This window comes from Rhinoraja longicauda, chromosome 1 (genome assembly GCF_053455715.1).
Source record: "Rhinoraja longicauda isolate Sanriku21f chromosome 1, sRhiLon1.1, whole genome shotgun sequence".
NCBI classification, from domain to species: domain Eukaryota; kingdom Metazoa; phylum Chordata; class Chondrichthyes; order Rajiformes; family Arhynchobatidae; genus Rhinoraja; species Rhinoraja longicauda.
Window position 1 is genome coordinate 124,634,935 of NC_135953.1, and position 14,726 is coordinate 124,649,660.

A 14,726-nucleotide genomic window follows, 5' to 3' on the forward strand; every position below is an offset into this window, starting at 1 on the left:
TCTGCAAACCTGTTTGTTTGCTTTTGGGGCTTCTATACTGTTGTAAGTGGAGGAATGTTAATTGGTGATAAGGATGTGTCTGGTAGCTGAAACTTACAATCCTTGGAAGCCACAGAAATAATAAAATGGTAGAATGAATGAATAGGATGAGCCTGAACATTTGGTCCTGAATAGCTGATGTTTGCAAAATTGCACCAGGCAGGATATAACTGTGATTCCTAAAGCTTGTTCGACGGTATATCCTGTTAGGCCTGGGAAGGATGTTTGGGAAAGACGATGGACAATGCTCTCGCTAAGATTAGGATGTGGTTAACTGTTGACTACTTGTGGGAACGTGTAAACAAGACCTTCTGTGGTATGATAAGGATCCTTACCTTCGACTAATGACTTATTGTGTGGAATATTTTATGACTGTAGGGTGTCAAATATATTGTGTTCGATACAGTTTGTGATTGATTTGAAGGAAATGTTGTGTTAAACATCCTGGCTGCAAATTCTGTATAAAAATGCTGCGAAAATGCTGTATCTTTGAGTGGAAGCAAGGGGAGTGCTGAGTATGGTCATACACCCTTAGAACTGATCCCCCCCACTCCCGTCCGACGATAATTAAAGCTTTGCTTGGTTTACCTTTAACTGTTTGTGTTGTTGTCTGTTTTAAGAACCGAACTTTAACATTGGCGTAGTCGGCAGGATCTCGCTGGGACCAATAACAGATGACTGAGTAAGAGGCTGCAGAGTAACCGGGATCGGATGGGGAGAAAATTGAGCTCTAGTCGGACCCCTTGAGACCGACCTCCCAAAGAAGCTCCCGGGAACACTGTGGTCCCTCGTCAGGAGGTTGACCTGGTTTCAGCCGAGATCCTTAGAAACAGACAACAAAGGTAAGGCCTAATGTTAATTAAGATATTTTTGCTACTGGGAAAGTAGTCGGCAATTGGCTGTAGCAAACTCAAAAGGTTTGTCGTTAATTAAGAGATTTTTGCTACTGGAAAAGTAGTCGGCAATTGGCTATAGCAAACTCAAAAGGTTTGTCGTTAATTAAGAGATTTTTGCTACTGGAAAAGTAGTCGGCAATTGGCTATAGCAAACTCAAAAGGTTTGTGGTATGTTTCCAAATACACAGGACAAGACGTTAGAAATCCAAAGTGCCAAATGTCAATTTGCTCCCGGTGGTAATGGGAGGCTTGTGACGGGGGAACGCCCGTGCAACACATGTGTTATAATAAAGATTCTAGAATATTAAGTTATAAGTTAACCAAACGTTTGGGTGATGTGTCCGGGCCAGTTGAAGGAACATGGAATGTAGAAACTGTTAAAAAGGGCAGATATGTCAATTTGGGAAAAAGATGCAGGAAAGAAATGGAAAAAAAAGAATTAAAGAATGGAAGAGTGAGGCAGAAAAAAAGAGGGAGGAGATGCGAGAGAGTTGGATGGATAATGCATGTGAGAAGGGGATTAAGTTGTGAAACAAGGATGGAACTATGAAAGAATGGAAGGTGCTCCATGTCCGTGTGCAGAAAAAAAAGAACTACAAAAAAGAGCGCGCTCGGAGTATTGATAAAAAGAGCTCAGAACCAAAACAATTAGTAGTTAAGAAAAAACCTGGTACCAGTAAATCCTCCGGAGACCCTATGTCTGACATGACGACCCTCTTTGCTAGTGAAGATGAGGAGGGTCCCACATGGAGGAGACCTCCTCCATATGCCCCACCAGTAGGTGCCAATGCCCTTATTGAAATACAGGCACCATTAGTGGCTCCCTTATACCCCAAAATTCCAACAGGGGAAGCCAGGGGAGAAGTAAGGGCACGGGACCAAGAAGATGCAGGTGCGGGAACAGAATCTGAAGAGGAGGCTAAGAAAGACAGGGAAAAAGTGAAGGCAGCGATATCAAACGACCGATGGCATACTTTTCGGTCAGGTTAGATGCAGTAGCTCGCAGATAACCCCCATGCACCCAGATCTTGCCTGGATTACACGCTTGTGTAGCTGCATTCATGAATGCGGGCCAAACTAAATACCTCACCTAGGCACAATTGGAAAGGTATGAATTTAGGCTTTGAAATAATCCTAACCTGACATTTATAATTAATCCATTAGTATTTTTGACACAGCCACCGGAGTATTGACGATTTCAAAAACCCCTCTCAGCACAACAGACTGAACTCTTTGTGCTAACTTGTGCAAGCATTCTCGCCAAGGACAAATGTATCAACATCTATATAGACTCGAGGTATGCATTCGGAGTAGCCCATGATTTTGGAGCGCTAGTGCAACACCGAGGATTTCTCATTTTCTGTGGGAACACCAATTAAGAATGCCCTAATCGTCAGTAACCTCCTCAAGGCTCTTCTGCCGAAACAATTAGCCATTATAAAATGTAATGCCCATACAGGGGGAGACGATCCTGTCTACAAGGGAAATGCCTATGCAGATCAGGTAGCCAAGGATGCAGCCTGTAGATTACATAACCTGGTACCCCCAGGATGTACAGTACTAGTAAATAGAACGGTCTTGCCAGACATGAGGGAGGTTCAGGAATTACAGAGGGACACCTCTGCACGAGAAACTATGGAAACAAGAGGGATGCGCCATTGGTTTCATCACGGGACTTTGGCTCACTCCTCTTGGACATGTTTGTGTACCTGATGCATTCTTACCCACCCTTCTAACCTATATCCATTCCCTTACACATGCTGGAAAGGAGGGAATGATTAGGATGATGAAGGAAACGTGGTGGCATCCAAAAATTAGGCAGGAGGCCCTAAAGCAAGCCTCCGAATGCAGGATTTGCCAGAAATCCAACCCAGGCAAACCTATTAAAGTACCCTCCGGAGTGACACTGATGTCAGCACGACTGTTTGAATGTATTCAGATTGATTTTATTGAAATGCCACGGGCCCATTGCTATAAATATTGCTTAGTGATATTGGATTTGTTTAGTAGGTGGATTGAAGCTCTACCAACCATTAATAATACTGCTGAAACTACTGTGACATTGTTGTTATGAGAAATTATTCCGAGATTCGGGCTACCTAAGTTCTGATAATGGTCCACATTTTATTGCAACTGTTAACAAAGAATTATGTGCTTATTTTAACATCAGACAACAGTTTTACTGTGTACATCACCCCCAGGCTTCAGGGATGGTTGAGAGAGCATATGAAGCCCTTAAGAATAAGATTACAAAGTTAATGGGAGAAATGGGGCAGACGTGGATTAAGGTATTACCTTTAGCTTTGTTTGAAATGTGAGTACTCCCCATAGTGTAACAAAGTTATCCCCTGCAGAGATTATCTATGGTAAACTCCTGAGAACGTCTTGGGGAGCTAGCAGACCATATGAAGGAACCCTAGATTTGCACGCACTGAATGATGAAATAATAACCTATGTTCAGCAACTAACTCGTATTCTGTCAGCATTATACTTACAAGTAAAAGAGTCCCAGAGGCTGCTGCCTGACGGAGATGCAGGAGAAAAGGTCCAGCCCAGCGACTACGTGCTGATACGATTGGGATCAGTAAAAGTTAGACAAATGCTGGAAAGGGCCGTACCAAGTACTCACCACACCGACTGCCGTTAAAGTAAAAATCAACCCTCGCTGGATACACCTGACCGATTGCAAGCATATTGGAAAATTGAAAGATAAAATACGAGACTGTTGATTCTTCTTGCTATTCTGGGACTGGCCCAGAGGGGCTGGTTTGGAGAGAAAAATATATTTTTGTCCTGGAGTTACGAGTTTGCTTTCCACAGCAATATCAGTGCTGGGTGTGTACCCAAGTTCCCCATACCAGTGGGGAAGGGATACCTCTCTTACCCATTCCCTTTAATCTTACAGAGGTCCGAGCTGCTTATTGTTTTCATAATGTCATCCTGGGTAGTGGCTGTGTAAGTGGAAGCCAATATCGTACAGGTCCCGATAATACAAAGGTGTATGTCCCTGAATCGAGGGTAAGAAACAAATCTATTTTTGCAGGATGGTATACACCACCATTTGGACCACGTTGGATGATAAATGAGGCTAGAGTGGGGAACATGCCACAATTTAAATTGGCCATTCCTCCAGCTGGGCTTCTTTGTTGAACAGATTATCTTCTTTAAATACCACAAAACACCATGTCCTCCTCTAGCAGCATTACAAAGACACATTCCTTCTGCCACATTCCTCCTTTATTATCATTACTTTTTTGCATATCTTTCATTCATTTGTTCTATATCTCTCCACATCACTGTCTATATCTCTCATTTCCCTTTCCCCTGATTCTCAGTCTGAATAAGGGTCTGGACCCAAAATGTCACCTATTCCTTTTCTCCAGAGATGCTGTCTGACCCACTGAGTTAGTCTGGCTTTTTGTGTCTATCTTCGGTTTAAACCAGCATCTGATGTGCCTTCCTACTCATGGATAAGCAAAGAGTTCCATCTGAAGAAGGGTCCCGACTCGAAACATTGCCTGCCATAATCTCCAGAGACATTGACTGGCCTGCTAAGTTACTCAAGCACTTTGCGTCCGATGTTATGCCTAAGTTATATAAAGCAATGTTTAAGCTACATCTGGAGTATTGTGTATATTATTGGTCCATTTACTTGAAGGAATTTTAATAAGGACATGCAGATTCTTGTTTAGAGAAAAAAATTAGCTGCTGGAGTAACTCAGGCAGCATCCCTGGAGGATAAGGGTAGGTGATCATTCAAGTCAGGATCATTTTCAGACTGATTGCAGTTGGGGGGGGGGGGGGGGGTGAAAGAGGGGATATTAATGTTTTTGAAATAGTTCAGAGTAGCTTCACTGGACTAATACTTGCAATGGGCTATTATTTGTTGTCACGTAGTACAGTACTGTTTTTTTAGATATAGTGGCAAAATACCATTTTGATGTGTTTGTCCACCAGGTACAAAATCCAGCTCTTTAATACGAAACTGTCATGAATATCCTACTTCCTGTGCTTCAAATGAACATTTAATTTTGGAGTTGTTATACAGACCTTTTTGTACATTTTGATATATACATTGCAGATACAGTCCAATTAGTTTGATACTTCACAACATATACCAGGCACAATTTCAGGCAAAAGAGACTTGCAATCAATTCTGCTCAACTAGCCACTGTATTCACATCGGATTTACTACTCTTTATTTATTCCTTGGGATCTGGGCAAAACTACCATTTATTGCCCAAACCCCATTTACCTTGAACTGACTGGCTTGCTAAGCCAATCTAAAGGGGATTTAATAGTCAAGCATATTGAAAGATATGGAGTCACATTGAGGCTAAATTTCCTGTCCTGAATTAGGTGGGTGTGTTATGGTCATCATCACCATTAACTATTTTGTTTTCAAAAGGTTCAGATTATTGTTAGTTGAATTTAAATTTTGGAGTACTAACAGTGAGATTTTAACTCGGGTCTTGATAACATTAGGTCTGCATTCTGAATTACTGACAACTATTATGTAAACACCATGCCATACAGAGACCAATCTCCCCCAAATTTGTTGCCAAAAAATGTCCAGTTCTCCTCTAAAACACATTACAATTTCTTGTTCCGTTCTTTGTGCCAACAATTGCTGTTTTCTTACCATACAGTTAACGGTGTAATAAGATCCTCAGAGACAAAGTCATACAACAATACAGCACAAAAACAGACCCGTTAACCCCATGCATCCCAACCAACCTGCCCCAAGCTGGTCCCATATCCCTCCAGGCCTTTCCTATTCACATACATGTCCAAATATCTATTAGATGCTGAAGATCAAACAAATTCCTGGAGTAATTCTGGCAGCATCTCTGGAGAAAAGGAATAGGTGACGTTTCGTGTCGAGACCCTTCGTCAAATTGAGGATCATCGGTGTAAACCAGCATCTACAGTTCCTTCCTACACATCCTGTCCATTAAAGGCAGCCTCAACTACCAGCTCATTCTACACACCAACCCATGCTCTGAGTGCAAAGATTGTCCTTCAGGTTCCTATTAAATCTTGTCCCTCTCACCTCAAACCAATGTCCTCTGGTTCTAGATTCCCCCACTTTGGGAAGAGACTGCATTCACTCCATCTAATCCCTTCATGATTTTATGCACCTCTGCAATATCTTGTGCACCAAGGAATGAATTCCTAGCCTGCCCAACATCTCCTTGTAGCTCAGGCCCTAGTCTTGGCAATATCATCGGAATTCTCTGCATTCTTTCCCTCTGCTCTCCAACACTCCGAGGCTCTACCATTCACTATGAATGTCCTGCCCTGATCTGATGTCCCAAAATGCAGCAGGTCCCACTTATCTGAATTTCACTCACTTTAGCCCACTCGCACACCTGAACAAGATCAGAGATTTCCATTTTCCTTCTATTACTCTTAGGCTTAAATTCTGCAATTGGAAAGGTTTCTTGGTTCAAGAATGCTGATCACAATCTGTACCTTTTGAATGGCAACTAAGGGAGGGGATGAACTGCTGGTCTTGTGGGCAATTAAAAAAAATGCAAATAACCAATTAGCTTAAATTATTCATATGACTCTGAAACCTTCTTTAACTGCCAATCTTTACTCGTGCAAGTTTTGGAAGTCAGACAAAAATTCCTTTTCAATGTTCCTTCCAATTTCTCTATTTCAATATAATGAAATCAAAATTAGATATAAATGTTGTCCCATAGAATCAAGTACCGATTACAAATAACCTTCCCATTTACTCAAAAATCTTATATAATGAATGCATTGATGGTTTTTACCACATCCACAAATCACCCAAGAACTCACCTGCTCGGATACAATAATTATATTTAAATTGAGCACAAAGTCTACATCAACCTTCAGTTGCTAAGTGTCATGGCCCAACATTTTCTTATTTTTTCTTCACCTATTGTTTGAGCTTGTCAAACTAGTTTGTGTGTCATTTACTATAGCTCAAAATGATGCACCATTAAAACCCACACACTTCCTGTCTATAATACAGGCACTTGTATTTTCCTGCTGTACTAACCCATACTTCACTTGATCTGCCAACACAGCATTCAAAATGACTGTATTTGTGCAACATTCACACCCACTTCTAGTCTATGCTACTGATCTAAAGCAGATGTTTCCAAACGTGTCAGCAACAGAACACAGCAACTGTATGTAGCAAAACAGCTAGAAATTGAGCTCTCTTCCAAAATACACTTGCACACTATAATCCAAGTAAAAACCTGGGTCTAAAAGTTAAGTGATCAATATTAAAAAAAGGAATAAGATAAAAGTTGTCACAATAACTCAAAGGTAACTTTGCACGTGCAGTTCAGCTTCATTACAGTTCTGTAGCGTTTCTCCAGTAAGGTTAATATTTCATTGGTTTGGAGATGCAAGAGACTGCAGATGCTGGAATCTAGAGCAAAAAAACAAACTGCTGGAGGAACTCAGTGGTTCAGGCAGCATTTGTGGAAAGAAATAGACAGATAACCTTCTGTTTAGGAAACCTTCCTCACACTGATGGAAGGGAGGGCAGATGGCTAAATACCAATCCCATCAGCAATGGCAATGTTCCATAAACTAATAATTTAAACAGCAAAATCATCAAATGGTATTCCATTAAACATTGAGGGAAAAGAGTAATTTCCTGGCAATTGTTTAAGACAAACCTTAATTGCCGCATCACATGAGCCAATTATTGAATATTGTCCAAGTCTTGTTCAAAGCAGATGCCCAATTTAGATTTAGATTTATTATTTTTGTCATGTGTACAACGGTACAGTGAAAAGCTTTGATTTGCATACTACCCAAACAGGTCACATATATCATACTTGAAAACAATCATGTCAAACTCAAGTACAATAGATGGAGCAGAGGGGAAGATACAGAGTGTAGAATATAATTCTCAGCATTGTAGTGCATTCGTTCCATAGACAAAATCCAATGTCTGCAATGGGGTAAGGTGACTCAGACAGTACCCTAGCTTATGGAAGGACAATTTAGAAACCTGAAAACAGGGAAAGAAACGTTTTGGTTTGCTGATGGAAAGCATACTCTACAAAAATGGTACTTTATCTCTTCACAGATTGCAGTGACCACTATCACCCAAATGATCATGGATAGATGCTTCTGTGCTAAGTATATTGTTATGTTTGAGGTCAAGCAGGTTTTCCCTCATCACCTGTTGCATGGTAGCCATATCCTACAGGGAAGTTACATATTGACCATGTGTGCAACGCATGAATTCACTCCTGATAATGAATATCCAATTCAGAGCATGTTCTGAACCTTGGATCTTCAACAAAATGGAGAAGTATAATTGATCAGCTGAAAGAGCATGGTAGGTGGCAGTCACCTGGTCTCCTTGATCTGGTGCCATTGAACTTCTACACGCATTATCAGTAAATTCAGTACTACTTTTTATTGCAGAATATTTGATTAACTAAAATTTGATAAACTAAATTTGAAAACCTTCCAACTGGCCAAGTGAGATGTGGGTATATAGGGGATCTCCTTGCGCATCTCCCCATATGCCCAAAACCATGTGGCCAAGTGCAACACCAACTGTATCTTTAAGTTCACCGATAATATCACTCTTGTGTGCCAGATCAACAATAATGATAAGACAAAGTGCAGGAAAGAGATTGAGAACTTTGCATCATGGTGTCAGAACAACAACCTAGTCCTTAATGTCAGCAAGACAATAGAATTGATAACTGACCAAAGGAAGCAGGGGAATGAACACAAATCTACCCTCTTCAATGGATCTGCTGTAGAGATGATCACTGGCTTCAAGTTCCTTGGCATCAAACTAACCTCGTCTCCTCACGCTAATGCGGTGATCAAGAAAGCTTATCAGTGTATTTACTTTTTTTGGTATCCGAGAATATTTGGCAAATACACAGACTTCAATGAAGCTATAACAAGTATTTTAATGGGATACTCCTTAGCATCTTATGACAACTGTTTTGCTCTTAACTGCCTAAATCTGTAGAGTGAACAGTGCCCAGTTCATCCCAGGCTTGTCACTTCCTGTCACCCAGGCCATTCCCTTTTCCCTCTTCCCTCTTTTACCTTTCAGAAGTTCAGGAATTTTAAAGCTTAGACATCCAGGCTTAAGAACAGCTTGTTCCCCATGACAAGATTCCTGAACCAATCACTTCTTTCACAACCCCGTCCCAGAATTGAATCTTAAATCCAACTGGAGTAGTATTTGCAAGAACAATAAGCAGCGCATATCTCAATGAACTTTGTTCCTATCATAAAACAATTATGTAAATCTGAAATTAATTTGTGATGATGTTACATTAAGGTAAAAAAACTTTTGCTTACCGGGAAGTGTACTCTGATTAAGAATAACTAATGTATTTATGCAATAAATGAGTCAGAAATGTACACATTGGAGAGTATTAACAATTTCAAGACCTTTGAAAATGCAGAAACACTGAAGGAATGATGTGATCCTTTCCTTTTAGTGCTCATTGCAAAGAAATGGTGAGAAACAATATGGCAATACGGAAATAATATATCTCAGACACCTCCTCCTTGGACCATGATCCCTCAGACACACCTCTCCCCTCAATGGCCTCCAACTTTATCATTCCCCAGCCCTGCTTCTTCTCCCTAAAATCCATACACAACTGCCCTGACAGACCCTACTGTTTCTGTTTGCTCCTGTCCCACTGGATTAATTTCCACAAACCTCGACTCTATCCTATCCCACCCCCCCCTGGTCCAATCCCTCCCTGTCTGTCCGACACCTCACACACCCTTTGTCTCTTCAATGACTTCTGTTTTACAGGCCCCCATTCCCTCATCTTTACTATGAATGTCCAGTCACTACACCTCCATACCCCACCAGGAAGGACTTAAAGCCCTCAGTTTCTTCCTGAACCACAGAACCAGCCAATTTCCCTCTACCAACACTCTCCTCCGCCTAGCAAAGCTGGTCCTTACTCTTAACAACTTCTCCTTCGACTCCTCCCACTCTCCCCAAATCCAAGGCGTAACCATGGGCACCCATAAGGGCCCCAGCTATGCCTGCCTCTTTGTAGGGTACCTTGAACAATCCCTCTTCCAGTGGCCCTATCCCCAAACTCTATCTCTGCTACATTGATGACTGCATCGGTGCTGCCTCCTGCATCCACACAGCACTCATTGTCTTCATTAACTTTACTACTAATTTCCATCCTGCACTCAAATTTACTTGGATCATCGACATGATCTCACCTTCTCCATCACAGGAGATAGACGCTCGACTGACATTTATTATAAACCCACCGACTCTCACAGCTATCTATACTATACTTCTTCTCATCCTGCTTCCTGTATACTCTATCCCCCTACTCCCAATTCCTCCGTCTACACCACATCTGTGCCCAAGATGAGGTGTTCCATAACACAGATATCCTCATTCTTTAGGGATCGGGGGTTCCCCTCTTCCATCATAGATGAGGCTCTCACTAGGGTCTTCTCTATACCCCGCAGCTCCGCTCTTGCTCCCTCTCCACCCAGTCGCAACAGGGATAGAGTCCCCTAGTCCTCACCTTTCACCCCATCAGCCGTTGCATGCACATGATCCTCCGGCATTTTCGCCACTTCCAACAGGATCTCACCACTAGCCGCATCTTCCCATCTCCACCCCTTTCCCGTTTCCGCAGAGACTGTTCCCTCCGCAACTCCCTGGTAAACTCGACCCTTCCCACCCAAACCACCCCCTCCCTACTTACTTCCCCCTGCAACCATAGGAGATACAACACTTGTCCCTATACCTCCCCCCTCAACTCCGTCCAAGGACCCCGACAGTCTTTTCAGGTGAGGCAGAGGTTCACTTGCGCCTCCTCCAACCTCATCTACTGTATCTGCTGTTCCAGATGTGACTCTTATATATTGACAAGACCAGGCGCAGGCTCGGCGATCGTTTCGCTGAACATCTCCACTCAGTCCGCCTAAACCTACCTGATCTCCTGGTTGCTAAACACTAACTCCCCCTCCCATTCCCACACTGACCTTTCTGTCCTTGGTCTCGTCCATTGTCGGAGTGAGGCCCAGTGCAGATTTTAGGAACAACACCTCATTTTGTTTGGGCAGCTTACACCCCAGCGGTATGAATATTGACTTCTGACTTCAAGTAACCCTTGCCTTCCATCTCTCTCCATCCGTCCCCCTTCCCAGTTTTCTGACTAGTCTGACTGTCCAGATTTTCATTTTATCTCTGCTGAGTTGTTACCTTCTCCTAGCTACCAATGATCTATTCTACATGGTCCTTGAGCCACATCCCCTTTGTCTCGTTTTCACACCTTACGCTTCCTTATCTCTGTATCTCCCTCTCCCCTGATTCAGTCTGAAGGGTGTCGACCCATTCCTTCTATTCAGAGATGCTGCCTGTCCCGCTGAGTTACTCAAGCATTTTGTGTCTATCTTTGGCATTCACTATATCTTATTCAACAGATATAACAATTATCCCAAACAGAATCATTGAATTAAAATCAATTAAAAATTAGCAACAAATTAAGGAAGACAGCATTACAAAGAATGATCTATCGTTTAGAATTGGAGAAATAACAAAACTTAACTTTTACTGAGAAATAGGGGTGGTGAGCAGGAATCATAATGAACAATTGAGTAAAAATTACTTCTGAGAAAAAGAAAGTTACCCGATTTATAATTTATTGTATATAAATTGACCTGACATCAGTACTATGATTGTAATTGACCAATACTCTTGTTTAAAATAATAACGAGCAACATTTATACAAAACATTTACAGGGAGAAGAAAATCAAACAGTAAATTACGAAATAGTTATTGGAGAATCAAGAAATACAAATGGTCTAAATAAATAAATGCAATTTGGGGACAGGATGATAGATAATGTTGAGAGGTAATGGAGGAATCCCAGTCTCCGCTGACGACGCCTTTAAAGATTTACCTTTCCTATTGTTGATTCGTGTAATTTCACGTACCATCCCTCTGGCCACAAACAGTGGACAGTCCTAGCTAGTCCCACCCTGCCTAGTTTCCCCGGTATTTCACCACGAAATGTTCTTTTCCTTGAGATTCACAGACAGTCCCAGTGAGAGAGGACACTGGCTGTGATTAAAAGCGACTAAAAAGGCTACAGAAAGCGCTCGAAATGAACTTTTTAACGACTTTCAGACGGAATCCGGATAGGAAATACCGCTGCTGGAGATTGTTGGACGGAGCAGCAACATTTACACCGACGAATAAGACTGGTTTGTTTGGTTGCTGCGCGAGATTGATGTCGTGGTTCGTTCCACGCGCTCAGTTTCAAAATACGTTGACATTCCGCCCTTTAAACTGACGGATTCTACGCGTCTCGGCAAGAGGCAGCCGCGGTGTGGCGGGAGGAGGAGGAGGAGGAGGAGGAGGCAGCAAGTGGGAGAAAACTTCATTCAGGCGACAACATCTTGACGTCGTCGCCCCCCCCCCCCCCCCAGTCTGCGGGCGACGGGGCCGGGTTGAGCAGCCGCCTGCCCGTCGCCCCTCCGCCCCTCCGCCAACCGCCTCGCCTCCCCTCCGCCCGCCCGCCCGCCCGCAGGCCGCGGCCACCTCCACACCGCGCCCCACTCACTTTTCGTGGCTGTCACCAGCGCCTTCCCATCCTTCAGCAACTCTTTGATGAACTTGTTGGTCTTCTCCAGCTCGGCTTCGTGCGCCCTCAGCCTCTCGCGAAAATGAGGGCTCTCCACATAACAGTCGCTGAACTCCAACGGCTGCAGCCCCATGGTTTTTTCCCGCCTTTCAGGGAGGTGGTGGAGGTCGTTGAAGGGGGAGAGGAGGGAGGGAGGAGAGTAAAGGGGGGTGGTCGTCCCACACCAGGCAAATCTCCAACCTCGCGGAAATTGCTATCTCTCTCTCTCTCTCTCTCTCTCTCTCCTCCCCCGGGGAGAAAAAAAGTACACAAATCTAAGATGCTCCTCTCTGCAGGAAGGTGCGGGCGAGCGGGCAGAAGCTGAGATGGGGCTCCGGAGAGAGAGAGAGAGAGACAGACCCCGAGCAGAGTAGGCTTTGTGTGTCCCGGGGATTGCAACTGCCCGCCGTGAGTGAGTGAGTGCAAGAGCCCGGGGGAGGGCGGAGCCTGCACTCTCCGCACCTCCCTTTCTCTCCACACCAACCTTAACTCAAGTTTAAAAAACGCACACCCCAGAGTACACAGCAGAGATACAATCCAACAATATACTGGCGCTGAGTTTTTAAGGGAAGGTGTACGTGGGTGGGCGGCCAAATTCATTTGACATTGAGTGAAGTGCCGATGACTTAAAGCAACAGGTTTGGACTTTTTTTTTTTTTTTTTTTTTTTTTAAATGCACCTCCCGAAGGCTCAGTAAGAAACCATTCTGTTGCGAATGAGATGCAAGCAAAGAATGCTGCATTAAAATGCTACTTATGTTTTCGGCCAAGAGGGCACTCCCTCACAGAGGGCGAGGTGCGCACGCCCTCGCAGAGTCGACCTGAACCAAAGGAAACAAGACGTTTTTACTAATGTACTATATATGATGTTAAAAACATCGGCTCAAAATCGCAGGATTATTGAGGTGTTTTCGTTAGGGACCCAAACGTAGGATATTCTGCCTGCATCAGGGTCACCAAAAACAACACAGTGGCTGTAAAACCTTTGTCGTTATAGTTAATCGTGAGAATCCGTTTCTTGTTTCCTTTGGTGTAGGGAGCTTCGGTGAACCGCTCTGATACGTTGGTACATTGTGAAACGTAAGATACATCTGATATCTGTGGTGGTGGCACTTTCGACAACCAGATGCAGTGGTGTCCACACACCATTTATATAACTTTGTGACAACTTCCTCACTAAATGGAACATGTCCATCCTAAATGATATGGTCACCGGTGTGGAGTACCATTTTCCTCCACTTTCCATTACCGTCTTGTTGAGCGTAATCTCTTCGTCGGTGCAATCAATTAAGCACCAAACGAGGAGCCGATCTGATCACTGGTTGTGTTACAAATCGTAACAAACCTGCACGTAGAGAAAGCGCAGATTAATAGAACAGCATAAAATACCTAAAGTTAAATTCTACCCAGAAAAGGAAAATTAACAACTACTTTTTAAGTATTGCAAGATCCCTCAAATCGGACAGGTAGAGAGAAAAAGTGTTTTTAGACTATTGGTGTAATGGTAACAGTCCAGGATATCAACAGCATATTATATCTCATCTTTTCTTTTCCTGATCTCTCCAGCATGCAAACTCAACATGTGCAATACCTCCAATAGCCAAATGAGAGGCTTTGAATTTCAGATGAATATTGTGCATGTGTTCAGTAGCCTCATAATTCTGAGTTCTTGGGCACCTGCAATCTCCTTAAAAAGCATATGTTAGCCAGTTCAATTTAACTGCAATTGTTTCTTGCTCTTACCTTGTAGGGACACTGCCTTAAATGCAATCATACAATTTTGCGACATGGAAATCATTCACAAGGCCAGCACCAGAATCCCTAAACACTAGATTCCTAAACCCTGTTGTGGGAAATTAGCAGGTGGATGGCAAAAAAGATTCAAGGATGTGTTGAAGACTTTTTTGTAAAAGTGCCACATCCCTATTTACTCCAGGGAATTCTATGTACAAGACTGCTCAAAGTGTAGAAAGTGCATTCGGGTTGGTGTTGAGAATCACAAGCCCATGCATCAGGAGCACTTAGAAGCAATGCAAAAGCAGCAGAAGGAGCTTCCACATAACAAACTATCCATCCACCTACCCAACCAGTAAGCTAACTGGAAGATGCAATTGCCACATTGGTCTCATTAGCTATCTCA

At 43.0% G+C, this 14,726-nt stretch overlaps 1 protein-coding gene across 1 annotated transcript in view; it reads right to left on the minus strand.

Annotated features, from left to right (window-relative positions):
• Window positions 1–13,098, minus strand: part of arhgap10 (Rho GTPase activating protein 10) — a 139,629-nt gene extending 126,531 nt beyond the window's left edge. The window contains exon 1 of the mRNA XM_078412329.1: window positions 12,528–13,098. Coding sequence (XP_078268455.1) covers window positions 12,528–12,681 — 154 coding nt within the window. The 5' untranslated portion in view covers window positions 12,682–13,098. The remainder of the gene's footprint in view (window positions 1–12,527) is intronic.
• Between the last annotated feature and the right edge of the window lie 1,628 nt (window positions 13,099–14,726).